Consider the following 26,254-nt stretch of genomic DNA (forward strand, 5'->3'; position numbering starts at 1 on the left):
ATGAAAATCCCCAGAAAAATAAAAATAAAGCGCTTATTCGCGGTTCCCCGCAATTTCCGTTTGCCGGTTTCCCCACACCTTCCCGTCCTTCTCCAACAACTTTCAGTCTATCTTCAACCCTTCCATCATCCTCCCATGAAATCCTCCAGAGGTTACCATCTTGATATCTCAGTTCAGCGACAATGGCACCTCGACTCGCCCCACCTATCTCTACCCTTCAAGCACTCTCACGCGCCGCTCCACTTTCAATCCGCATCCCAGTTGCGCGCTTGAGTACCAGCAGCAGCGACAATGTGATCCAAACTCAACACGTCCCGGCCCCAGGCTCCGGGACCATTCGCGTTCTTCTTCTCAACCGGCCCAAGGCTCGGAATGCCATCTCTCTCAGCCTGTTGGATGGCCTATCGCAACAGGTCAAATCCATCGCGGCCGAGAACGGCCAAGGGCCGACTCGAGCCTTGGTGCTCGGTAGCAACGTGGATGCCGCGTTCTGCGCCGGGGCGGATCTCAAGGAACGTGCCGACATGAGCAAAGAGGAGTTGGTCCCCCTCCCCCTCCCCCTTTCTTCCCCAGATATTCAATCTTCTGGTCTGCTAACCCCCACGTTCCGTTCCACCGCATCCACAGAACGAGCCAATTCCTCCGCCACCTCCGCCAAACCTTCACCGCCCTCTCCGCCCTCCCCATCCCGACCGTCTCCGCCGTCTCCTCCACGGCCCTGGGCGGCGGCCTCGAGCTGGCCCTGTGCTCGCACTTCCGGGTCTTCGGCTCCTCGTGCATGGTCGGGCTCCCGGAGACGCGCCTGGCCATCATCCCCGGCGCGGGCGGCACCTACCGCCTGCCGCGGCTGATCGGGGTGCACCGCGCGCGCGACATGATCCTGACGGGCCGGCGGGTGTCCGGGCCCGAGGCATACTTCCTGGGGCTGTGCGATCGGCTGGTGGAGGTCCTGCCGGAGGAGGAGAAGCAGGAGGGCGTCGCGCGGGAGAAGGTGCTGCGCGAGGGGATCAACCTCGCGCTGGGGATCTGCGAGGGCGGGCCCGTGGCGATCCGCCAGGCGATGAAGGCGCTGGATGGGTGGGAGCAGGGCGAGGCGGCGGAGAATGAGGCGTATGAGGGGGTGATGGGCACGGAGGATCGGATGGAGGCGCTGCGGGCGTTCGCGGAGCGGAGGAAGCCGGTTTTCAGAGGGAGGTGAGGTGGGGTTGGTAGTTCTCACTTTGTGGAAGTGGTGTACACTTTTCGTAAAGCTGAGAGGGTTACTGCTGAAGGGGTTACTGCTGAAGAGGTTACTGCTGAAGGAGGAGGAAAGTAGTGTTGGGCGCGTGATGAGATATCAAGATTACCACCATCACGTTTGGGGTGAAAATGCTGAGTGTTTTGAGCCGCAATTTATCTAAGGACTCTTTTATATCAAGGCATGGGTCGGTTATTCTTCTATATGAATCGATTCTGCGTTATAGTAGGTCGGATTCTAATGTCACATCTCCACCCCCAGCACAGACAGTAGGGGTAGCATCAAGCAGTATTGCCGTTATAGTATCATAGTTACTGATCAACCACCGAGGGAGGTATGGGCTGTTCGAAATTCCAATCCCTCTATACACAATACACCGACATGGAATACTTCGTCTTGCGGGCCTGTTGAGTCCAGGTCTGATTTGACGTAGTTATACGTGATAATCTAGTAAGTTGGATCTGGGACATGCCAGAGCCAAGCCAAGAAGAATTGGACGATTGCCTGATTTGGTGATATTCTCAGTTCAATTCTGACTCACAGCCTTCTCAAAGTAGCGTACTACAAGACTCGAACCTCCAAGTAAGAGGTCTTTCTCATCGCGCCGCTGCGCCTTCGGGGCGTTTGTTTTGCCCCGGGGAGAGAAGGAGGGAGGCTGCGTGCCCGCCGGTCAGCTGAGGGTGCCCCTCGGAGCTGGATGACGGGGGGTGTCTCAGTGGCAAGTGAGTACATCAACTGGCGCTAAGGTATGAGGGGTTTATTCTCCATCAGTGGATTTTTGAGCTGAAAGATAACATGAGCAGGTAGAGTGAGCAAGCGGACAAGCACCTGGGGTTGGAGTCAATCATTCAGGATTCCCGGTTGACATGAGGTACGTTTCTCATTCTCTTCATTGGGTTGTGTATGATCTTCCCTTCGGAGATAAAACTTACCTATATACACGGGCGTGGGGTTGTTTAAGCTTACCGTCTGACTAACTAGTAGTTGACGTAAGATTCTGCTGAGGTTATATGTGGTAAATGATGGATCATGGATTAAGCAAATGATTACCCTTTTCAGTAAGTCATGGCTGGGACAGGACAAGCCAGGAGTGGGCGTTGGTTAGTGAAGACAATGAGCAAATTCATTAGATATTAGTCGTTTCTGCTTCTACCCGTGATGAATAACCCATAAGTAGTTGATTTATCTCGAAACAGTAGACCTACAGACTGCCCTTGTTTGGACCCTCTACATACTCTCTCATTGCCGTGTATAGAGGGACTGCCTCGCGGTCAAGAATCATACGTGGCCTTACACTAATCAAAAGATCTTCTGGTCGGACAAATAATTACTCGTTACAAGGGTCTTTGAGTTAGTGCTTACAGCTGGCAGGCTGGGCTTACAGGGCGCCAGAACATCCTTCCGGAAGTTAACTGCGCACGCAGGACTGCCCCTTGTTTTGGATACGAAGGTGGAGGGCTTCCGAGCGATCGGTGAATATGCAACATCCTGAGATTGGGATACGGTGGGAAGGCGAGAGCCAGATGATGTTGTGTTTGACTGGTCTTCAATAGTGGTTTGAAATTTAATCAAGCATTTAGAATGAATGATGCTTGGGTGAAGTGGGGGTGGGTGGCAGTTGGTGGCTAACTTGTTGCAGAGTACGCGGTAAGTCACTGCCTGTCCAAGGCTACTAACTACGACTTGAGTCAACCACAGCGAAATCTGCCTGGGAACAAGACCACTACAAATCATCCACAGCAATCAGCAAGCAACTTAACCTTCCCGATCGGACGGATGCCAAAACCTTGGAGGAGTTCCCGTGGTTTTCCTCAGGGGGAGTGACCAGTGGGAGGTCATGCTGCCGGCCTCGCTGACTGCAGATCCGTGACACGAGCCTCGGGGCTGAGTCTTGCAGCTAGACTTGCGAAGAGTCCGACAAGGCTGAACAGTCACCATTACCTAGTAGGAGTCTCCTACCTGCTTTGATAGTACTAGCTTTGACCCTGTTATATCAGACAATGACTGACCTATCATCACTTGTCTCTCAGGAATTGTGGTCTTTTCCCGTGGAAAGTCCCCGTTTCACCCATCCATCGTTCTGTACTGTAACTACTACTTCTAACATAACAGCAACAATTGAAGACCTGTCAAGCGCCATGTTTATTTAGTTGACCTGTTTAAGATTGTCTCAACCTCAGCAAGATTAGCACAGCAAGATTAGGAAGTCTGATTGCCCTGAGGTGGAGATTTGTAGGGGTCTTGTTCTGCATTTGGCACCAACTGCCACCCCGGGGGCCGGGCAAGTCATCCGCCTTTCTCATGCTCCTTCCTCCTCAGCGCATAAATAACTTATTGTTCCCCCACCACACACACACACAAACCTCTCTCTCTCTCTCTTCTTCTTCTTCTTCTTCTTCTTCTTCTTCTTCTTCTTCTTCTTCTTCTTCTTCGTTCTCCACTACCACATACGCCCGCTCAATACTGACCTTTGTATCAGACATCCTACCTTCGCTTTCTTCCCCTTACAGGCATTCGAGATATCGTCAAACGTCCAAGGAATCTTGACGTTTCGACTATCTCACCCACACCCTAACCCATGGCCGGCCTTCCCGCTCGGGTGAAGGAGATCGGTCTCAGCGAGGTTTACCGTTCTGAGGAACCGCCCCTCGTTGATATTGTCTTCGTGCACGGCCTCAACGGCCATGCTTACAACACCTGGGCTTCCAAGAACAATGGCACCTTTTGGCCCGCCGATCTCCTTCCTGAAGTCCTCGGTCCTAGTCGCGTTCGCATCCTAACGTACGGATACAACGCCAACGTCACGGCTTTCACCGACGGCGCCTCGAAAGACCGTCTTCATAATCATGCAGAAACGTTGGCCTCGGGCTTGGCCGCGAACCGAAATGTGAGTAATATCCCCCCTCCTCCGCTCCTTCGTCTGACTCGCGCGGAAGTCGGATTTTGTCCCAGGGTATAGGTATTGACCTCGTTCAGCTGCGGAATTGTTCAGAAAGGCCAATAATTTTCGTTTGCCACTCGCTGGGCGGCCTAGTCGTCAAGCGCACCCTGATATACTGCCGGAGCGTGAACAACGAGAAGATCCAGCATCTCAGGTCCATATACGTTTCCACGTACGGCATCCTGTTTCTCGGAACTCCCCACAACGGATCCGACGTCGCAAAGTGGGGCGCGCTTTTGCAGAACATCTGTAGTGCTGTAATGCCGAAGAAGTTCATGGAATCTTCGCCTCACTTGGTTAAAGCCCTCAAGACAAACAACGAGACTCTTCAAAACATCAACAGCCTCTTCGCTGATATCACTAGTCGCTTCCACATCTACTTCTTTCATGAAACCTTGTCCAGTGACGTCAAGGGCACTCGCGAGCTGATCGTCGACGAGAGCTCTGCAGCGCCTTACATGGAAGGTGTCGAACGGATGGGCATCGAAGCTGATCATAGCCATATGTGCAAATTTGACGATGAGGGCTCTCCTGGATATGAGGCTGTGGCAGAGGCTCTCTTGCGATATTCGCGTGACGCCCCAGCGACTATACATGAACGCTGGATCGAAGAGGGAAAAGCGCGCCGGCTCATGAAAGAGACCATAGCCCGGGAGATGTTTGGAAATGGTATGTGATCTCGGTCGATTGCCTTCGCGTAACTCTTTCACTTCGTTCTTACCCAAGCGGCCGCCAAGAGCTGACGATGTACGGATAGTTGACACGGAGCAACTGGGAAGAAGCGCCCCGGACCTTCGCACAATTGGTAGGCCACACATGCTTCCTGGTCCCCATTCTCCAATCACCTGGAATCAGTACGAGGTCGAAGAGCCCCCGGAACCTTCATTCCCATATAGCAAGCATTTCTAGGCGGCGCATCGTGCTGAGGGAATTCGTGGAGGGGCGGTAATTGTCTTCTTCGTCGTCTCAATACTTTCGTCTGTTTCTCCGCTCCATGTATTCTAGTTGCCTCTTTTTGCCATGGACACATTGTCAGTCGATAATGCTGACTATGTCTCAGGTAACTCTGAATTAATGGTACTCCCTTCTGAGAGAAGACGCTCGGTTGTATCGGAAATGGCGATGGCAGAGAGCACCGAACTGCCTATGTCACGATCGCTACGGGCAGATCCGCTGTTTGTGGTCCCACCCGGTTTCCATCCAAATGCAACATTTGTAGGCATGAAGAAAGAGCTTGAAGTGTTGAATGCGCGTTTGTTCAAAGCCAAGAAAAGAGCGGAGCGTCTAATGGCCGTCTTGATTTGTGGAGGACCAGGGACTGGCAAGTCACACCTTGCACGACAATACGTGTGCACTCATCGAGACATCTACCCAGCGGGAATTTTCTGGGTCGATGCCAAGTCACTTGAATCAACCTACAAGTGTTTCTGGGATATGGCTCAAGCGGCTGCACTGACGGATGGGCAGGAATTTCGGTACCCCGACACCAACCCATCTCGCAAGTATGTAGACTCGGTGAGGACATGGCTGCAGAACCGGGAAGGGTGGCTCATTGTGTTCGACGGAATCAGCTTTGCGCACGAGCATGATATCAACAACTTCAAGCAGTTCCTCCCGTTCAACAAGAACTGCAGTATCATCTACACCTCCGTGGATAAAACCCTGAAGAGGAAACAACGTTTGTACGAGCCATATTGCCTTCAGGTGAAGCCACTCGAGCCGGAGAACGCATGCAAGCTGCTTTTTGAAGACCTCGGTATCAGAAAACCAACCGCAGGCCAGATCAGGAAAGCCACGGAACTGGTAACTCACTATGAGTGCCTGCCACTCGCTATACATGCGATTGGCCACAGGCTTAGCGCCACGTCGAAGCCAATTGAGCGTTATCACATCAATTCACATTTGACAGACGAAAAGCTGGCGGAACCGTTTCTAAGCATCATGCACGACCTAATGTGTCTGGGGCATTGGACGGCACTCAACCTGGTTAACATGCTTTCGTTCTTTAGTCACCATATCCCGGTTGGTCTCTTGACCTTGGGTCTCTCAACACGTATAAAGCAGAGGGCTGGAGTCATCACCCAGAGCAGAAGCGGAGAAACGGGGGATCTTGACACGACGATTGGAATCTTGATCCGGTATGGCCTCATTGAACGAGTATCTGACTCGTACCCGCTGCACCCCACAGCTCTGTCGCCCCAGGCAGAGAGAGACAATGTGCTGGAACAAAAGTTTGTGGTACCGGACCTCTCTGAGTCGCAAACAGAAAGCAGTCAGGAAGCCTTCTTCTCTTCAATATTGCAGAATGCAGGAACGATTGACGTCTTGAAGATCCATAGTGTCGTTCAGGGGTTCTGCCGTGACGAGCTGAAGATGATGGATGAAGAAGAGCGGAGGAAAGCCGCCGCCACAAACCCAGACGCTCCGGAGACTGGATTGTATGATTCATGGCTTGTCGTGGTATGCGACGTACTCAGCACCTCGTACACGAAAGTCCAAACAAGAAACGAAACTGGCGGCTACGGACTTGTCAAAGATTACCGCGAGTTCGAGACTCATGTGTCAAAGGTGCTCGAGCACTTCCCAAGACGATCTGCCCGGGAGGCAGCTGCGGTCCGTCAGGCGCGGGAAGACATGAGGATATTGAAGAGGAGTATTTCCAGGGAGATAGATCGGATTTCACCAAGGTCTGGTTCGATCTATAACCAACGCTCGGTCTTTGATCGATCAAGTAGCTCTTCTTCATCGGTGCCCGAGTCCGCCGCTGAAGACTTGCCTGCTTGGCTTGAACCGACATCGCCCCAAGTGGAGTCTCCGCAGGAAGCCGCTCCGCGCCCGCAAAGATTCAATCTGAAGCCTTTCCTCCCGCACATATTTCGTCATTCCAACCAGGATCAGGCGGGCAGCGCTCCTCTGATCTCGCAAACGGGTGAAGCAAGCGAGAGGCCGGAGTCCAATTCAGCCGAAGTGGTATCTAGTACGAATACGTCGGATGACCGAGGCTGGCATCTTGTCAAGAAATCTTCGAAGCCCTCAAAGCCTGCTGTTAACAAGCCTAAACGGCCTGGCCTACCGCATCGCATTCGTGGCTCTCAGCCTGCGGCGCCTGTTCTCAAGGTCTTCCCCGTAGAGGGCATATCGGGCAAGCCTGGAGACCAAGACCGGAGCAGCTCTCGGACCTCGGCGTCGGAGGCGTTGACGGCGGTCACAAAAGTCACGCGCCCCCAGATGAACGGCAGGCAGTTTGCAAGTGCTCCAGGCGATTTCACAAAGAGCTTGTCGAAAGAAAATGATTCGCCCAGCTACGCCACGATTGCAGCCAGACAGGCGCAACATATCACTGAAAAGCCACGGTCATCCTCGATTCCTAGTAGAAGCCGGCCAATGTTGCAGGGTCTGCAGGATAAATCTTCTGAAGAATCACTTTTCAACCGTTCGAGCAACGTTATGTCTTCGAAGCTTCCAATGACTTCTTCGGCATATAGTGAGCCTGATCCGGCGTATTTAAGCCATCAATTGAATGCTTTGGAACTCGGGGTGACGGCTAGTCGATATAGAGCGCCTCTGGGCACGTCCTTCAGTGGTATTGGGTCTCCAGTGGGCGATATGTCAGCAAGCACACCTTCTATGACATATCTCGCGCCAGGCCTGCCATATGAGGGTAACATCGATATATCAGCAGCACGTCGACTGAGCACCACACCATCGACATCAACAGGCCCAGTTTCCCATCCGTCTGCGATCATGCCCGGAACATCACCACCGTTTTCAGACGTGCACGCTGGATACACGTCCGAGCCGGCCCCAGAGCCGATGTCTCGTGATATGTCCGCGAAGTCACAACAGTCCTGGGCCACCGACCCAGTCCCTTATCCCAATAGATGGGCCCCAGTAAACATCATTCCACCAATCCCGAAGCTGGCACCACCGCCAAGGCCAAGTAAATTTCAGGCAGAGCTTTCGTACGCAGCGGCAGCGGCACATCTCCGGACTTTGGAGCCTCTAGAGGGTCCCGTCCCCTTCGAGCCTGTGTGGCCGCATATGAATGTTGACAGCAGACCACAGTTTGGTGGGCCAGTGCAGTATGCAGCGGCAGCAGGGCAACTCTTGCCTGGGTACCCTGCAACTTACCACCCAAACCTCTCCGGACCTCTACTCTCACACGAGTTCACCATACCGATGGCGGAGCCGCGCGGCGGGCGAGCCCGGAGTGGGAGCTCTCCTCCACGACAAGAATAACCCAGAAACGGGACCAAGATCGAATAAGCAACAACGAGAAGTACTCTCAGTTATTTGGCGTCAGGTTTGTCGGAGTTATATTGCGTGAAAACAGCATAGCAGGTAGGGGGGGGAAATGGAGGGCTCGGTGTTGACATGTATTATCCCCGCATGTGGGCGGAGTAACGCGTCTGTGGATATTTGGCTTGTTGATTTATTTTCATCATTTTCCGGGCACCGATGACCAGTTTTGTTTGAGACTGTATCATCAATAGAGCAATGCCACACGAAGCAAATAATAAGGTGTAGTTGATTTGACGCAGATACACACGGTTTCACAGTTTTACCGGCTTCAGAGATGATTTGTGTGTGGGGGAAAGAAGAATGAAAGAAGGCGTAAAGGAAGAAAGGTGCGGGGAAACGGGAACATCGCAGCTACACCGCCTTCTGGATCCGAGATATACAAGGCAGAAAGCACTTTGTGCACATAAGTTACGCTATCTACAGTGCTGAAATGTACAGCGAGGAAGCATGCACTTGATTAGACCACATCAGAGATAGAGCCAAGCTCTGGCACTTAGGGCTGATTAAAGTAGTGTTCTTTTATAAGTAGTTCTCTAACAAAAACTTACAGTACGTACAAGCAAGAGCAAATTCTGCCGGGGACCAGACCGGGCGGTAGATTTGCGGGGGACCCACTGGGGAAATGGGCTAAGCCCAAAAGAGAGGGAGTACGAGAGGTGGCGGGCGGGCATCGACGTAAGAGCGACATAAGAGAAGAGAAGCAAGCCAAGCCAAGCTGTCCAGGATGACGTCGTTCAACTGCCATGCCTCAAGCTTATAAGACTCTGGTTGCCAGCATGCTTCCTGGACTACACTGACAACTACTCCGTACATTCACATCTGATCCTCAGTCTCAAGAACCATCTTCAATTGTTACAACTACTACCATTACTACCACCACTACTACTACTCTATACATACATCTCAACGTACATCTTATACAATATCCCACCATGTCTTTCATCGCTCGCATCGCCCCTGTCGCTCGCACCGCCTCCGCGGCTCTCAAGCCCACTGCTCCCTCCATCTCCATCGGCGCCACTCGCGCTCTCTCCTCCAGCGCCTGCCTGAACAAGGGTCCCGTTGAATCCGCCAAGGACACTCTCAAGGCCGCCGACCGCACTGTTTCCGATGCTGCGGTGAAGGGTATTGAGGTCGGAGGTACGTTATCCCAAGCCTCTCCCTTTCTCCTCCCCTCCCGGAGGGTCTATGCTAACCCGATTGAAACCCCCAACAGAGACCGCCGCCGAGAAGCTCAAGGGTACCGTGGGCGCTGCCTCGGGCCAGGCTCAGGCCAAGACCGGCGAACTGCAGGGTGATGCGGCTGAGTTGGCCGGCAAGAGCAAGGGTAAGGCCGAGGAGGCTTTGGGTCAGGCCAAGGGTGCTGCTGGCCAGGCCAAGGGAAAGACGGACGAGCTCCTGGGTGAAGCCAAGGGCAAGGCTAAGGAAACTGCTGGTCGGTTCTAGATGAGCAAGCATCATCTTTTGATTTTATTGCGCGTGGTTTTCTTTTTACTTGTTCCTTGACAACCACTTTCACTGGATGATGTGATGACGATATGCTAGCTATCATGGGCCTTGTGATTGTGGGCCTTGTGATTGTATTATTATTATTCTAATGAAACAAAGGAAAGATTTCTTCATATAATTTTTATGACTTTGATGATAGAGTAGTTGTGGAGGTGGTTAGTGGCTCGGCGATGACGTAAGGCCGCATGGCTCTATCGCCAGAAGGATCGGATCCAACATTCTAAAAATAAGGAGTTTTCGGGGTCTTGCAGAACTTTAATTCCTGTGCCATGTGAGGGAGTTTATGAGTGTACGTACAGGTACTCACAACATAAGTTATAGGTTATAACGATAAGGCAGTTACTAGAAGGCTTTCAGGTCGTCGGTTCTGATGACGCCAACCAAATATTTACTTGTATCTGGTTCAGGGGCCAGATGTATTGTGCATAACTAAACCTTGATCCATGATTTGTTATCCAACTGTCCCTGCCCCTCCGATCATGAACCGAGGCATGTTTTTTTTGCCTCTGTTCCCCTTATCGCCCCTTCCCCACTCGGCTGATGCTTCCTGCTACCTACCTCTCTTTTCTTTTCTTCTACTTTTTTTCTCTCCTTCTCGATGTTTCCCTGTTGTGGTGGTTTCCCCTCCTTATCCTGTCCTCTTCACCTTCCATTCATTTCCACATCGTCTTTCCTGGTCTGAAACAACACAATGAGGAATTTCGATAACCCCCTCAGTGTGCTCAAGGCCATCCTTGTGCGCATCCCCCTCGTACTCAAAGTCATCTTCCTCCATGCCATTCGCCTCTCCCCGGTCAAGGGCAAGCAGGATCTCCGCACCGAGTTGACTGTCGCCATCATTCGCTCGCTCCTCAGCTTCAGTGCCTCCATTTCCGAGCAGCAGAAAGCCAGCATCCGCGACCCGGGCATCAAGGGTCCCATGTGGGTGTCCAAGGTGACGTTTCCGCAGCCGGAGATCGACGTCCAGGACGCAGTCGTGAAAGCCATTGAAGCCCTCAGAACGGGCGATGAGACCTACGATCTGCCTGGAGTGGCACCGGTCGAAGCAGAATGGACAGGCTATCGCAGTGGCGTGAACAAGAACGCCCCGCAGCCCGACATCTCTGAGGAGGCCAAGTATGAGGAGTTGAAGAAGGAATCGAAGGAAGACATGGTCATTCTCTACTTCCATGGGGGGATTTACTTGTGAGTTCTCCCTGTCTTTTTCTCTCTCTCTTCCACACACTCTCTCTCTCCATGACCACTGAAGGATCAATCGTGTCATCTTGCACAAAACTCACCAAAACTCACCGCTCAATTCCAGCCTTATGGATCCCTGCACGCACCGTCCCACCGTTGCGCAACTCTCCAAACGCACTGGGGCCCCCGTCCTCTCCGTGCGCTACCGTCTCGCCCCCCAGCACCCCTTCCCTGCCGCCCTGACCGACGCCCTCGTCGCCTACCTCTCCCTCATCTCCCCACCCCCGGGCTCCCTCCATGACCCTATCCCTGCCAACAAGATCATCCTGGCCGGCGACTCCGCGGGGGGCAATCTCTCCCTCGTCCTCACTCAACTCTTGCTGACTCTCCGCCGCATTCAACCCACCATCCGCTTCCACGGCCGCGACATCCCCATCGCCCTCCCCGCAGGCGTCGCCACCTCCTCCCCCTGGTGTGACATGACCCGGTCGATGCCCTCGGTGGCCCATAATGCGATCTACGACTACCTGGATGCGCCGACATCTTCGCCCGCCACAGACCCGTTCTTCCGGCCCCTGGTGGTCCCCGCCGACGACATCTGGCCCGTGAAGCCTCCGCGCGTGGACCTGTACGTAAACGCATCCTCCCTCCTGCACCCGCTCGTCTCTCCGATCGCCGGCGACGCGGAGCTCTGGGCCGACGCCCCGCCTGTGCTTCTCTCCATCGGCGAGGAAGGTCTCACAGACGAGGCGCTCGTGCTTGCCCGCAAGATGCACCGCGCCGGCGCCCCCATCCTCGTTGAGCAGTTCGAGGGCATGCCGCACTGTTTCGGGCTGGTGATGCTGGACGCGCCCTCAGGTCGGCGGTTCTACGATGGCATGGCGCGATTCTGTCGCGATGCGGTGTTCCATAAGGGGAAGGAAGTGAAGGCGAAGAGCGGCGAGGTTACATTCATCGGGTATAAGTTGCTCTCCGAGAAGGCGATCCCCGTGGAGAAGGCAGTCACGCTCTCGGACGAAGAGGTCGAGGAGCGTTTGCGCGTGAATGCGCAGTGGCGGTTGGACGGCGAGAGGGAGTTGCAGAGGGAGTGGGCGGACAAGGCCAAGTTGTGATTTTTCCTTTCCCGCCCGGACACACCATCCATATACACAACAACCTTTAAGGTTCTCTCCCTTACCTCTTTCTCCATTCTCCATATCCCCACCCCTCTAAGGTGTTCTCAATTCTTCCCAATTGATCTTGTGGATGATGTGACAGTTTAGGTTTGACCTCTTTCGCTTGGCGTGTTACTCGATTTGTTAATGTTGTTCATGGTTCAATACCCTGTTAGACTATTTGCGCTTAGCATAATGAACACGATTGAATGTATTCCGCCCAGATGAAATAGTTGCTCTATGCACGAAGGATCTTAGTGTGTCCGTACTAGTATCTAGTCTCCGACTAATTTAGTACGTACTACCGGAAAGGGGAAAGTAAACACGGGTTCGCGCAGATCCACGATAACCTTAGATAAGAGCTGTACCGGCATGGCATGGCGCCTCGGGATTCAATCCTACACATACTCATGTAAACAAAAAGCGGCCGCCGGATTAAACCCTGACCAACTCAACTATGATGCAAAGCAATGCAGAGAAGAAAGTTCAGGCCGAAACGATGCTCAAGTAGGTAGTAGCGATCAAAAAAATAAAGGCTAATAGACTGGTAGAGCTTCCTTCCTCCCTTTCGATACCAAGTCATGAATCATATTCCGGCCCCCAGAACACCATGCACTGGGAAGTAATGTGACGTCGAATAATGGATCTCCTCACGAAAGCTATATGACCTAAGGGTAACCTGCTTGTAACTGAACTAAATCATCTCATCATCATCCATGGACCCGTCGTCGTCCCAGGAACCAGATCCAGCATGGCCTCCTCCATGACTCTGGCTGGGGTTGCGCCCACCCCCATTCAAGTCTAATTCCGGAACGGCTTCGGGAACCACCGGTCGCTCGTCGTCTCTTCCGGCCCACAACTTCGACGGCGAGAAGAAGCCACCGCCACCACCACCACCACCACGGCTTGCTGCTGCTGTGGATTGTGCGAGACTTACAACGCGGGTTCCGTGGATGCGGATCTCGCCCGACAGGTTCAGAGGCCGGGGGGGCTCCGCGACGAAACCGTCCCAGAGGCCGAGGGAGAGGGCGACGAATCTGACTGTGGCAATAAGAATGGCCCAGACCGGTGCGAGTATGGACGAGAGATTCAGCCAGCGCCAAAGCATTGTCGGAATCACATAGGGGAATTGAGGTGCATCGTGCCGGAGACAGTTGCCCTCGCAGACGTTCGCGATGATGGGGTGGCAGTAGTAGTCGCACATGGTGGTTTCGGAGTATAACCAGGCCAAGAATATGAGGAGGCACCATCCGAGGCCGGTGGGACGGACGCGTCGGGAGATGGGATCGCGTTTCCAGAGCCGAGGAAAGGAGATGATGGTGTAAACCCGACCTTCAGTCTCCGCCTGGCACTTCGCGCAGATGGTTGCTCGTGAAGATTGTGAACCCTTGGCTGAGGGTGCGGTCAAGACACCGGCGTCGCGCGAGGCTTGTTCCTCAAGGCTCTTCAATCCCGATTTCACCTTTTGTATGTTCTCCGCCAGCGACTTCAGCTTCTCGTTCAGGCGATCTAGATCCACGGTCTCGTTATCTCCGGAGCCTGCAAGCTCAAGTTTCTTCAAAATAGCCTTCTCGTACGCAGCATCCTCCTCTTCCGCAGTAGCATTTTCACTCGGCTTTCCCTCAAGAAGTCCTTGAAGGGACTCGATCGTATCGTCGCCCACGTCGAGTATGTTCTTGTGAGCTTTAAAGTCCTGTAATACCGTTTCAAGTGCGCTCTTAGGCAGGTCTGGCTTGACCAACGGTTTTTTGTTCCTTCGCTTGGCCTTCTGACTTGCCTTCGATTGCTCTCCTGGTTGCTTTCCCTTCTTCGGTTCTTCTTCTTGGCCTTCTTTGCTAACCTTTTCAATATCTTTTTCTGTCTTGTCTTCCTTTGGTTTGTTCTCTACCACGGGTTCTTTCTTGACAAAAGCAGGCTCTTGTCGCTTTTGTTCTCTGTCTTCATTGTCTGTCTTAATTAGAGCCTCCGACTCAGATGGCTCTGACACCTCGCTAATTCTGGACTCTCGAGGCAGGAAAGATGACGCGTATCGGTGATTCTGCGGCGGCGACGGCACGATATCCCGCGACAGTTCTTCGGGAAACTTGTCCACTCGCTCAGTCATCGGAGTATCAATCCAAGCACCAGTAACGACTGGCGTCTTGTCGTAGATCCGTGGCCTTTGTTGAACTTTCTGAGCTTCCGGGGTTCTGAACTCATCGGTATTCCGTTGCCCGGGGCTCTCAGTCCGTGACAATTTCCGGAGTAGATCCTGTGAGTCCCTCTTGGTTGGGCTTCGTTTGGTGAAGGTCGAGCTCGGGTATAGAGTGATTGGTGTGTTGGGGATCCGTTCGCCCTCGGTCACTTTCTCGGCTCTCCGTTCCGAAGACAACTTGTTCTCTGCGTCAGAGAGAGGGACCCTGTCGTATCGTCCCGTAGAGCGTTCTCCGACCATGGTCCCTCGTTCCAAATTACTTTGTGTGTCCCGATCCGCCCTCACCCTCGGAGGTGAGGGGTCTTTCGACCTATCCGCCGTGGAACCCAACGGGAGGTTGTCGCGTCGCGTCATAGTCTTCAGCCAGTCGCTACGGTACCTCGCCTTGGATCCCCAGTCCTGAGGTGGATGGAACGCAGGCCTGGGCTCGTTATCATCGTCTTCCACATCCATTGCCCCTCCCGGGATCTCTCCCTCTTCGTCGCGTCGCTGAAGGTTTTCCGAAGTCAAGGCGTCTCGAGTCCCTGCATTGCTGAGAACAGGTGAGCGACTGGATGTAGCCCTTCTCAAGCGCCGCTCGTCCTCGACACGATCAACCTGTTTCCGGCGGGAGGATTCGTCCGGTACGTCGTTCAAGAAGTCCGGGCTATAGGAGGTGAACCAGTCAGTCCTCTTCCTCGCCGACGCCGACGACGACCCGCGACTACGGTTACCGCGGAGGCTCGCCAGCTGGAAGTCTGCATCCAATGGGTCCTCGTCAATGAGGCTACCCGCATCGTCGATTTGGCGGTACGTTTCCGCGAGCTCGTTCGGAGGGTTCGATACCGGAGACGACAGAAGGAAGGGATCTCGATTTCGTCCATACGAGCCGTACCCAGCTGATGCGTCGGCAGCTGCAGCTTCTCGGTCCGGCATACTGTCAAGACGTGAAGCGAACGCGAATGCACCTCGTAAGGAATTGGTTTGGCTGAAGTTCCGGCGACGACGGGGCGAATTGGATTCGTAGGGAGGGCTGAGGCCCAGAGACGCGTCGAAATGGTCTGCAAGATGAGCCTGGCGAGCTCTTCCGAAGGGGGAGGGATGCTCGTCGGTGGGTTGATTGTGGCGGTTGCTGCGACGCGACAACGAGGGCCGGTCGCTCCTGCGTTCGGGGGTGGAAGGCATCGTGACAAAACACAGGCAAGCGGATGCCCTCGGGGGCGGGCCAGTGGAATTTCGGACAGTGCGCTCCGTGAGGCAGAGGGAATGCTACAGGGCAGTGAATGAATGTATGGAGCGAACTGAATGCAATTAATTGATTGGCAACTCGACGAGACTCGCGCCCAGGAGTTCGTTGCGGCCGCGGCCCCGATCGGGCTTAGTGGGCTATGGGCGTCATCTCCGTTTCTCCTCCTTCTCCTCTCCCCGATTCATACATTCAATCATTCATAAATCACTGATTTCCCTAACAAGCCAGTCAAACAAACCACGTCGGTTCACGGCTACTGATCAGGTACGGATGAGCCCATCACACTCCATGATCTTCCCCCCTCCTCCCTCGAAACAAGTGACTCCGAGAGCGTTTGAACTAACCACATGTGACCCGGTCAGGCGAATCGACATACTCCCGGTGTTAGCTTCCTACTTTTATCCTTTGCGCCTCCTCCCCCCACGCCATCAGCCACTTGGAAAACTATAGAACAAGACCGGGAAATCCGCATGCGCCGGGCTTAAGAGTCCTAAACTCCCCTTCAAACCCTCGTATCCCTCCACCTTCAGCAAAAGAAAGCACGAGCATTCCAAAAAAAACAACATGGCCAAATCCGCCCGACGAGGCCCCAAGGCCAAGGGCTCTACGACCACATCCTCCTCCTCATCGGGATCCGGTACATCGACACCAGCCTCTCAATCCGCGGCGATGCCTCTGCCTCCGTTCACGAAAGCCCCGTCCAGCCTCCTGCCCCTCCTCTCCCCGCTCTCGCCGCGCGAGATCTACCTCATCCACATCGACAGCACGCCGATCAGCCAGAAGAAGCAGACCTTCGTCGTGCCCGTGCTCATGAACCTCGCCATCGTCGGTCTGCTCGCCTACCGGGTCTACTCCGTGCGCCACATCTACCCGGCGATGTTCGCCTCGCTGGTCGGCCTGACCACTGCCCTCTCCGTCGACACCGCCACCCTCAGCTGGGGCGATCTCTCCGGCCTCCTGCTGGGCCGGTTCTTCACCGTCCTGCTCGACTACTTCCTCGTCACCGTGCTCCTGCCCTGGCCGATCCGGTTCGTCTTCGGCCCCGTCCAGTGGCGCCGCCGCGTCGGGTTCCGCGACCGGGAGATTATCGTCCGCCGGAGCCAGTCCGGGCTGACGCAGGACCTGAAGCGCGACCGCTGGATCCGCGAGGACGAGGAGACGCGCGACCGGATCGTCACGGCCGTGACGCCGGAGAAGCTCCGAAAGACGGGCTACCTGCTCGTGGACAAGGACTGGGATCTGGACTATGAGGCGATGATCGTGGCGCATGAGATGGTCGACGGAGGCCATGGCTCCCCGGACAGCAAAGAACAGACCGTCAAGCTGGAAGAGTTCCGGACGGCGGTGGTGGTGAACACGGACGCTCACGGCTGGTTGGTCTGGCGGGTCGATGATGAGAATCAGACCTCCGTTCCGGATGCAGACTCTTCTGCCTCCTCCTCCTCGTCGTCGTCGAAGAAGGACCAGAAAGGCAAAGGGAAGCAAGAGATCAGCGACGGTGCGGTCCGATCGGCCCAGCGCGATCAGATCATTGAGTTCCAGCAGAAGTTGACCGCAATGGGCAAGGAGGACCTGTTCTACCGGTGGGTCGAGCTGATTCAGTACGAGAGCACTCAACCCGGTGGGTTCACGCCCGAAAGGCAGGTGTCGGCCATGAAGCAGGTCAAGCAGCTTTTCGAGGAGAATGATGTGGATTTCGACAAGTTCTGGGAGGACGTGGGTGGGATGGAGGAGTTCACGGAACAACTAGATTAGTTATCCTACCCATTTTTTGTCCTTTTCTCGTGCGTTTGGGGCTTTACCATAATTATTCGTTCTTGTTGTAATATAGACTGGTTTTTACGGATGTTGCAGGAGAGAAACCATCTTTGTTTACTCAAAGGCTTGAGGCATTGGGAGCATCGGTGGTGCATGGCGAGGCGTGGCAATGCCGGCTTACAGGGCATTTGTCGCTCCCAATCTATTTCATTTAAGTCGAACATCTTCGTGCAAATGTTTCAAATCAGAGTCCATAGCAACGTGCCTGTGTCTAGTTTGCGCCGGCTAATCAAGACAGATAAAGCAAAGAATCAAAAGCAAGCAAGATATCAAACATGTGAGCCATTTCCATTTCGTAGGGTATCATATCAGGCCCGGATCTGCCATCCATGCGTATGTTCCATGTTTCCGAAGTCACCACCTTCCAGGGATTCAGCCTGCTGTTTCTGAGCTGGGACTTTTAGGCTGCATCAGCTCATTGGCGACCATGGCTCTCTACACGGTAGTCGACAGACCACAGCTTCTCCCAGGGACGATAACGCGAGGTTCGCCGACTAGCCGGCGTATGAATGGACGAGACGTCGACATCCTCCAGCCGCACCGACGAAGAGGAACTTCTAGCGCCAGGGATGAACGGCGGCTGTGGACGGAATGAAGTATCGGGGATCTGGCCCGCACCCTGTTGCATTTCGTCAGCTCCCAACCAACCAACCCACCGCAGATGAATTTACTATCTCCTGCTCTGTGGATCCTGGAGTGGGTTGCGGCGAACCTCGTCGGCATTAGACGGTGCCTCCCGTGGTCGTGAGCTAGCAGCCACAGCAGCAGGTGCATCATCCTCAGCCTGCCGGGCCAGATCTACGGTGGATTCATTGCCGCGCTGTGACGGTGTCGAGGGTGCCTTTTTCGAATTGGAGCTGTTCCGCCGACTATCAAGGCTTTTGGATAGAGTCTTGGCGACATCCCCGCCGGCGGAGGTGCGCTTCAGACGAATGCTGCCCTTGGCGTCGACGTGCGCTGGCGCAACGGTGCTCTTCCCAAGGCCTGGCGTCGCGGGAGCTCCAGGCTTCTCCTCTGTAGCATCGAGAAGGTACCAACGAAGACCATCTGAGAGTTCGAAAGGATTCTCATCATCGAAGGAAGTGCCGTCGCTGACTTCGGTAATAGATCTTCGGTCAGGATTGGCGCCATTCAGCGATTTGGAGAGGTCCACAACTCGTTCTTCAATCTTGGTGATGCGAGCGAGCAGCCAGTCTCGAGTCTGAAGTTTGTGCGCGTCTTGCTCACGTAGGAAATAGTGCGGTGCGCCGACATTGAACGCCGCCCAAGACCGAATTGCTTGGTTCCTCGTCGGCAGGAATAGAGCGAGATCGCCTTCCTTGAAAGACCGATACGCAATCTTGTCGTGAGCTTCACTTTGCACCCGGTGATATTTGTCGCGATACCCGCGAGCCTCCTTCTGCCACTTCCGGGCGAGGGTCTCAATATCCTTGACGCGCTTGACGACGGCATCGCCAAAAATGTCCACATCAAATTGATACAAGCACTCTATGAAAGCCATAAACCTATCGGTCTCTTCCTCTTTGGTTTCGGCGTGCATCCATGTTAGGAGACTCGCGTCTGGCTTCACAGAGACCACTCCGGACTGGCTAAGACTTTCACCCGTGACAGACATGATATTGACTTTGGAAGATCTTTGCACAACAATGTTTCCGTCTTGCCGGATAATGGTAAACCCAAGTTGCTCGAGCATGCGTTCCAGCTTCTCAACCTGCGCGAAAAGCTGCTTAGAAAGCTGCTGGGATCTAAGCCCGCATGTTTCTGACCGTACCGTGGCCCGTTGCTCGGCTTCTGATATCGCCTCCACCTTCTTTCTCCAGGTCGTGACCTCTTCTTCCGACTGGCGAGCTAGGGTCTCGACCTCGGCCAATCGTTGAGAGAGGTTGGTGAGCTTTCGTTCTTCCTGCGTGACTCGCTCTCGGAGAGCATCAGAGCCATTTTCACCGGCGGCAAACTGGGTTTGAAGTGCAATGAGTTTTGATCGCTCGTCTTCCAGCTCAGAATTGACGATCTCTAGCTTGGATCTTTCTTGTGCCAGCTCTTCACGAACGCGAGACAGATCCGCTTCCCGTGCGTCTGCACGCTTTCGCAACTCTTCGGTGTCCACCTCCATCTGGTTCAGGCGCTCTTCAAGCTCTTTATACTCTGCTGCGGCCCGCAGAGCATTCTCTTCTGCATTCTTTGCATGGATAGAGAGTCCTTCAGAAAGCACCTCGATTGCCTTGGTAATGTCCATGGATTTGGCTGGGACAGAGCCGCCGGGAGATAGATTCATAAAAGCAGCTTGTAGAGAGCTAAGGTTCTCTTTTTCCAGCTTCTCATTGTCTGCAATTATGTTCTGTAACTCAGTTAAACGGAGACCAAGATCATTGGCCACGTCCTTATCAGATTCCATCTGCTTTAATAGTTCAGTGGCTTTGCGCGATTCCTCTTCGGCGCGAGCGTGAGCCTCTTGCAACTCGACTTCTAGCTGGTGAATACGCTCATCAGTGTCCTGTTTTTCGTGCTCGCGACTATCCAGATGCCTATCCAGCTCTTCTTCGACCTCCTCGGTACGTATCTTCAGCCGTTTTAGTTCGCCTTCGAGGTATCTTCGCTCATCGTCAAATTCACGCTGTCGGGCTTCAAGATTGCCAATTAGATCTTTCTTCGTCGACTGCTCTTCTTGAATTTTATCAGTGTTCGATTGACGTTCCGCATGCGCTTCCTTCTGCAGCCGCTGTACCGTGTCCCGTTCTGCTGCCAACTCCGCTTCCAGATGCACTATACGCTGAACGAGCGCTTTTTCCTCGGGTGACTGGTTGGAAGACATCCGTCGCGAGGACACAGATGACCGCCTCGACAACGTATCAGGGTGAGGCGACGCAGGCGAGCTGGGAAAGTCTAGGGAGAAGTTTCCGCTAGAAGGTCGACTCATGTGACTCTGGCGATGCAGGAGGTCTTCCAACTTCCTGATGCGACTCTCGGAGCCTTTCAGCCTCTCCTCAAGTTTTCCCTTTTCGTCTCTCAGGCTCCGAACCATGTCATCGCTGCGCAGCAAGAGGGAGCTTCGACTGAGATCAAAGAGACTGCCTTGTTTAAAAGCCTTGGATCTGCGGCGCTGTGATCGGGTAGGGGCATCCAACTCTTTGTAAAGCTGGCTAAGTTCCTGTACCAATTGGGCCATGCCAGTCTTCGATTTCAGCTCCTCGATGTATGACTCAATCTCCTTTCTGCTGACAACTGGCCATTCGTACTCCTGACCTCGAAGGTTGACTTCAATACCAGGCGTTGAGGTGTCCGAAGTCGATAAAAACTCCCCCATATTCTTCATCCACTTCTTCCGTCGCCGCTGCTCCTCCTCGCGAAAGACTGACATCTCTTCCGCTAGGGTCAATGAATCGTTTTTCATCTTGTCGCTGAACTCACGACGCCGCGCCGCCTCAATCAATACTGAGCCGTAGATCATGGGCATGTGGAACACGGAGTAAATAATGTCGAATGCGTCGCTTCGAAAATTGAGGTTGTTGATCTGAGTCTGCACATCAGCCAGCCGGGACTCGATCGACGAGATGAGCCGCATATGACTAGAAGCCGCTTTGATAGCGGCGTTATTCCGATGAACAGCTTCTTCCAGGCCAGTCTGGATTTCGCTACTGATGTCCAGCAGCGATGGGAGTAGATCTTTCGTGTGACTGAGCGCGAGTCTAGATATATTCGCCAGCGCCTTTTGATTATTGGATAGAGCCAGGACATGTTCGTAGTCGGATTGGATCTTCTTAGAGATAGTTTCAACTTCCTGCAGCAGACCCTCCACACCATCAACGCCGGCAGGGAGAGCATCATCCACAAGACGTTGTGTATCTGCTGCGATTGTACCAACGTTTTTCTCAATATTGCTAACCTCCTGTGCAAAACGCGACGACTCCTCCGGTGCTTCCGAGCCAGCTCTCTGCACTTCTCCCACATCCACATAGTTGCGTAGAGTTCCCATCAACTGATCTTCACGCTTTGTGGGCGTCGACGGACGTCCTAGAAAGTTGAAATCCTTCCGAGCCGGAATGTTTTCCAACGATGCAAGGGCCTTCCTCCAACCATCCAACGCGGCATGTTGATCCTTCAACAACCCGTTCGCCCATGTCTGCGCTTCCTGGAAGCGATGCTCCAAGGTCCCCACGTGAGTCTTGAGGTTTTCGAGAGCTACGCCGGCCGCTCGGTTGATGATGTCTGTGCGCTCATTGTGTTCATGAATCTGTTTATCCACGGTGGCGCAGCGCTCTGTGAGACTCAGGGCCCAGTCCTTTCTGGCACTATAAAGAGACTTCCATGCTTGTAGATCGTTCTGGTTCGTCAAGGTATCGGGAGGGTTCTCGGGAGTCAGTGGCTGTGGTGGAGGCAGTTCCGGAAGCTCGAAAGTGGTTGGCTCGCTGACATAGCGTCTATCATACACAAATATCTCGGTCTATCGATCAAGAAAATCAACACAAGTACAAGTAGTATTCATTTTCCATTGTGGCTGCTGAAACTGTATGCGTACCTCCGTGGCAAGTGTTTGGGCCTTGACATTCTTTCCCCGGGCAGTCATCAAGATCTGCCTTTGGGAGGGAATCGATGTGTTGCGAGTGATCCATGTTCGCAGTGCATCCGGGCTGAATCATGATTTCGATAGCATCAGCTCACTGTCATATTATCGGAGTCACTCCACGGCATAAGGGACTGGAAGTCCAAGGCTGACAGTCGAGCATCCAAAAGGCGGTGATGGTTGGAGATGAGGAAGGAAGCCGGGGTAAAAGGCGGCAGTGACGATAACTTACGAGGCCAAAGACACCGGATCAGCGAGAAAATGCTCACCAGTGTGAGCTATGTAGATGTGCAAAGACATCACCTCCTCACCAGGTGAGCAGCGGAGAGAGAAGCTGGTCGAGAACGTATTCGGGGGGGGAAGTTCAAGGGAAGGAATGCGGGAAGGGAGAAGATAAGGAAGGAAGAAGATGGAGAAGACGAGAAAGAAGACAGACGGAGCAGTAAATGAATTCCTTGTCAGTCCGTCTGACCGTTGTCGGTAGTCAAGCAAAGCAGCCAGACATACATAATAACAACCTGAAATGGTATAACTAACCAACGGAGCTAACCAAATAATCTCAGAAGCTCACTTGGTGTACATGAGTAGCTCTACACAGTACTCCGTACACATTTGACAAGGTGCCCCGGGACCGCCCACCGCACGGCCGGGAACTCCACCGCCCTTAAACCATCTGGACGCTCGTCGATCTCCAACTAGACTTTCCACCCCCCCCCCCAAATTTCGAAGGGTGAGCGAGACGAACGCTGCAAAAGAGAACAAGAAGTTTGGAACAAGTATACTACTGTAAATCCCACGAGAGCCTTTTCTCCGACTTGACTTGCCACGAGGTCTTATTCCATGACTTCTGCGAACCTTCGTTCCCTCCCTCACCTGGGCCCAGGTGAACTGGCCCTGTTAAATCTTGCGACCGATGACCCACGCGATACGGTATTGTTGTCGGACAAGGAGGCTTTGATCCTGCAGCTCTATCACAAGATCCAGGAACAGCAACTAGAAAAGGCACTACTAGAGCAAGGTATGTATACACGCATGAATCGTCCCTTTCTCTCCTTCCTTTCTTCGATTCTTTCCTTATTATCTGTGCTATTCATGTCTATTGATGTTTCAACAGACACGGAATTGCTCTCGGGTGACAATGCGGAAGAGGAACTAGCCAAAGCAGAACGTGAGCTGCTGGAGGCGAGAGCCACCTACACAGTCAGAAGGAAGGCTGTGGGAACCGTTCTTATGACTGATCCTGCCCTAAAAGCTGTTCATCTGAAGGCCACCACTCCAGCTGAAAGGTATGTTTTTCTCCCTTCGATATGGTCTTCTATGCTTCGCCAGTCCTAGCCTTCCATGTGTTGACCTTCCTGCCTCCGCTAACAAACAATAGGGCCCTTCATCGGCTAATCAACCGTCGCGATGTGCTGTCCACAGTACATGAGAATTTGAATGCCATGCATACGGCGTCGCTCCAAAAGCTTACTGGGTTGGAGGTAGAGAATGTACAGCTCCACCAGAAAAATCAAGAACTGGTCCGCGAGCTACTGTCCCTCACAGAGGATGATGAATCCTGGAGGGAGGATCTTGATGACCCGGAGCTCAAATCACAGCTAGAGCAATTGGAGGCAGATCACCGCAGAAGCAAAGCGAGATGGGAGGTCATGAAGAGCATCGCCAGCGCTATAGTTGTTGGGAGCGAAGTGAACTGGGCCGAAGACGAAACGCTCACCGCCCTGGTTCTAGATGAGTCTGACGAATAATGTACTATAACTACGAAGAAGAGTAGACTGGTTTTTCTGGCGTTTACTCGGGTCAGGCGTTATGGGTGGAAAGGATTATACCCTTGATGAATGGTGGATCGACAATCGAACAGTGCCAGATGACGGGTTATTTGGGGTTCCATGGCTCGCATGGGACTTGATGATCGATCAAAATGATACTCGAGTACATTTGACTGAGCGAGCAATCGGGGTCCGCTCCGCACGATAGCCATTGATTAATAAGAATTGGCAGGAAGATCTTAGAGAAGTCTGACGAAGTTGCAATGCTCGACCTAACTATTGGGGCTGAGAAAAAAAAGGCGCGAAGACTGAACTGGGTGGTGTGACCCACGTGACATCATGGCCCACAGGCCGAAGGCAAAGAAGCTACTAAGCCTTCGTCATACGGTGGGTGGGCTAGTTAGCCAATGCTTTGTGGTGGCAGCAGCAGCAGCAACTTAAGGCTTGAATATGGATGGGTAAGCAAACGGTGACCCCAAGCCGATAAAGTGAGGGAGCCTTGCAGTAGACAAGAAATAAAGGGCAAAAGGGAACTGACAGCTGGGTTGGCGGTAAGTTAGCAGTCACAGCTGCAGGTAAAGCAAAACGCCGCCAAAAACTGGCCAGCCTACGGAGTAGAAGTCTTGCATGTGAGCTGAGGAGATTTGCTTAGAGGAGGGGTGGGTGGAGGGAAGACAGAGAAAGATCTGAGCAAACCAGAAGAGAGCCCGGCGTTTCCACCTAGAACGGTAGAACCAAGCAACGGAGTCAATGACCCCTCACTATGGATTGAGAATTACTGAGAGGGCAGGGCGCAGCTGCCCCGATTACAATACACACATTCAGGTATTGTTAGACGTCGTTGGGAAGGTTGTACATAGTACGCGGATCCAGTATTTTGCCGATACTGTAAGTTTTCAATGGGTGTTGTTTGCAGTGCGGAATGCGGTGGCATTTGCACCGGTACTGTACAGGACGTCGCTGGAAGGTCTTCCTCTCTCTATGCAACCCTCAAGATAGATCACTGCAACCCACTGATATTTGTTTTTTTTTCTTTTTTTGGGGGGTAGCGACAACAACCGCCAATATTACCACAGGCTATTAGTGAGCAAGCTTGGGGGTTTCTGCCATATGACCGAGAAAGTCGTACAATTGGGGACCTTAACCCATTATAAGGAAGAGAAAGAGGAGTCCGTATGCTGCACTGTACGCTCAGGCTCCGCCTATTCCAAGCTTGCTGGTGCGAGAAAGGAGATTCTCTAAATATACAGGAATCTCTTGCAGGACTTCACCAATCTTAGTAGGATGTAACTGACCTGACTGAGTAGCAGCAGCAGCACTGGTCTTGGTCTGAAAACCGGACACAGAGCAATAGATGATCACCAAGTATGAGTGGTTTGTGACTGGTACAATAGCCAACGGAAGGAAAGTTGGCACTAATACTTGAAATAGGAGATTCCAATCAATAATACTTACATAGTAGGCATACTTGTGTAGTAACTCCGTCTCCCTGGACTCTGTCTCCCTGGAATTGGCAGGAAGAATTTTATGATTAATTTAGTTAACAATAGTGCTCCTGTTATGGCCTCTACATCACAGTCGCAGTACTCATTCCGCCGTTCATTGGAAGAAGCGGCCTACCCTCGAACAGGAGCACTTCTTAGTGCCACTAGACTCTGATACCACCTCCAGCACAGCAATGGGCCAGCCATCGTCCTCGTCTCAGTCAGAGGCATATTCATCGGCCTATAGAAGGTCAATTGTGCAAGGAGCGCTGTAGGGTATCCACATCATACGACTTCTATATAGCGCTTGGTCCATGTAGAGTAGATACATCAAGCATCAGAATGCCTTTGAGGCAGTTTTGTTCGGGGTAAATAGCACAATAATAATACTGCTAGTGATATCCAGGGCCGGCACCAGTTGAGTTGACAAAATCTGGACTACTCTCGATAACTTAGCGCCAGTGAATTGAACGCGGGAGATGGGTGAGAGCTGCGCGCGAAGAGCATCCTCGTCTAGTACTCTGCAGGGCTAGATCTTACCCTGAGGGAGGCAGGCACAGGATTTATGGCAGGATAACGCGGAGAATTATCGACTCAGATGTGATCTCTTGATTGAGATCGCGCCAGCTCGGCCGTGGTTCCTTCCACCGAGGTACAGTACAAAAGACAGCCCAGGTCATTCATGTCTTTGTGCAGAGGTCAGTTACAAACAGATCGAAATGGCCCAATAATGCAGCTGCCTATGTATATGTGAACATCCTTTCAAAGAGATGGAAGCCCAAAATGTTTTCAAAATTAAATAGCTATTCAGAGACGCGCCTTCGCAGATCCTCCCCAGAATAGATGTACCGACGAAGGAACTTCCTTCAATGGCGCGG

At 53.1% G+C, this 26,254-nt stretch overlaps 8 protein-coding genes across 8 annotated transcripts; 6 read left to right on the forward strand and 2 right to left on the reverse strand.

The window, feature by feature from the left end:
* The first annotated feature begins 129 nt into the window (after positions 1-129).
* Positions 130-1,461, forward strand: BO95DRAFT_414982 (putative mitochondrial methylglutaconyl-CoA hydratase (Auh)). The gene is made up of 2 exons (XM_025584334.1): positions 130-538; positions 628-1,461. The coding sequence occupies exons 1-2, from the start codon at positions 183-185 to the stop codon at positions 1,196-1,198; spliced, it is 927 nt and encodes a 308-aa protein (XP_025441533.1). The 5' UTR covers positions 130-182; the 3' UTR covers positions 1,199-1,461.
* Positions 1,462-3,815: 2,354 nt separating this feature from the next.
* Positions 3,816-8,417, forward strand: BO95DRAFT_364640 (LipA and NB-ARC domain protein; the record flags this gene model as incomplete). The annotated part of the gene is made up of 4 exons (XM_025582664.1): positions 3,816-4,124; positions 4,214-4,851; positions 4,958-5,032; positions 5,273-8,417. 4 exons carry the CDS (start codon positions 3,816-3,818, stop codon positions 8,415-8,417), a joined length of 4,167 nt encoding a protein of 1,388 aa, XP_025441534.1.
* A 791-nt stretch (positions 8,418-9,208) lies between these two features.
* Positions 9,209-10,088, forward strand: BO95DRAFT_443462 (uncharacterized protein). The gene is made up of 2 exons (XM_025586668.1): positions 9,209-9,620; positions 9,697-10,088. The coding sequence occupies exons 1-2, from the start codon at positions 9,413-9,415 to the stop codon at positions 9,924-9,926; spliced, it is 438 nt and encodes a 145-aa protein (XP_025441535.1). The 5' UTR covers positions 9,209-9,412; the 3' UTR covers positions 9,927-10,088.
* Positions 10,089-10,358: 270 nt separating this feature from the next.
* On the forward strand, positions 10,359-12,480 carry BO95DRAFT_390595 (uncharacterized protein). Its single transcript, XM_025583609.1, has 2 exons — positions 10,359-11,174; positions 11,293-12,480. The coding sequence occupies exons 1-2, from the start codon at positions 10,681-10,683 to the stop codon at positions 12,278-12,280; spliced, it is 1,482 nt and encodes a 493-aa protein (XP_025441536.1). The 5' UTR covers positions 10,359-10,680; the 3' UTR covers positions 12,281-12,480.
* A 406-nt stretch (positions 12,481-12,886) lies between these two features.
* Positions 12,887-15,680, reverse strand: BO95DRAFT_473989 (uncharacterized protein; the record flags this gene model as incomplete). Its single annotated transcript, XM_025589764.1, has 2 exons — positions 12,887-13,181; positions 13,260-15,680. The coding sequence occupies 2 exons, from the start codon at positions 15,678-15,680 to the stop codon at positions 13,017-13,019; spliced, it is 2,586 nt and encodes an 861-aa protein (XP_025441537.1). The 3' UTR covers positions 12,887-13,016.
* Positions 15,681-15,947: 267 nt separating this feature from the next.
* On the forward strand, positions 15,948-17,800 carry BO95DRAFT_473990 (uncharacterized protein). Its single transcript, XM_025589765.1, has 2 exons — positions 15,948-16,008; positions 16,107-17,800. Exon 2 carries the CDS (start codon positions 16,309-16,311, stop codon positions 17,497-17,499), a length of 1,191 nt encoding a protein of 396 aa, XP_025441538.1. The 5' UTR covers positions 15,948-16,008; positions 16,107-16,308; the 3' UTR covers positions 17,500-17,800.
* A 39-nt stretch (positions 17,801-17,839) lies between these two features.
* Positions 17,840-22,780, reverse strand: atg11 (autophagy protein ATG11). The gene is made up of 4 exons (XM_025580650.1): positions 22,356-22,780; positions 22,079-22,190; positions 18,234-22,003; positions 17,840-18,181 (listed from the first exon to the last, which is right to left on the reverse strand). Coding segments are annotated over exons 1-4 (3,951 nt in total). The 5' UTR covers positions 22,424-22,780; the 3' UTR covers positions 17,840-18,180.
* Positions 22,781-22,963: 183 nt separating this feature from the next.
* Positions 22,964-23,871, forward strand: BO95DRAFT_453699 (centromere protein H; the record flags this gene model as incomplete). Its single annotated transcript, XM_025588231.1, has 3 exons — positions 22,964-23,141; positions 23,238-23,409; positions 23,502-23,871. 3 exons carry the CDS (start codon positions 22,964-22,966, stop codon positions 23,869-23,871), a joined length of 720 nt encoding a protein of 239 aa, XP_025441540.1.
* Between the last annotated feature and the right edge of the window lie 2,383 nt (positions 23,872-26,254).

Source organism: Aspergillus brunneoviolaceus, assembly GCF_003184695.1.
Source record: "Aspergillus brunneoviolaceus CBS 621.78 unplaced genomic scaffold BO95scaffold_39, whole genome shotgun sequence".
Taxonomy (NCBI): Eukaryota; Fungi; Ascomycota; class Eurotiomycetes; order Eurotiales; family Aspergillaceae; genus Aspergillus; species Aspergillus brunneoviolaceus.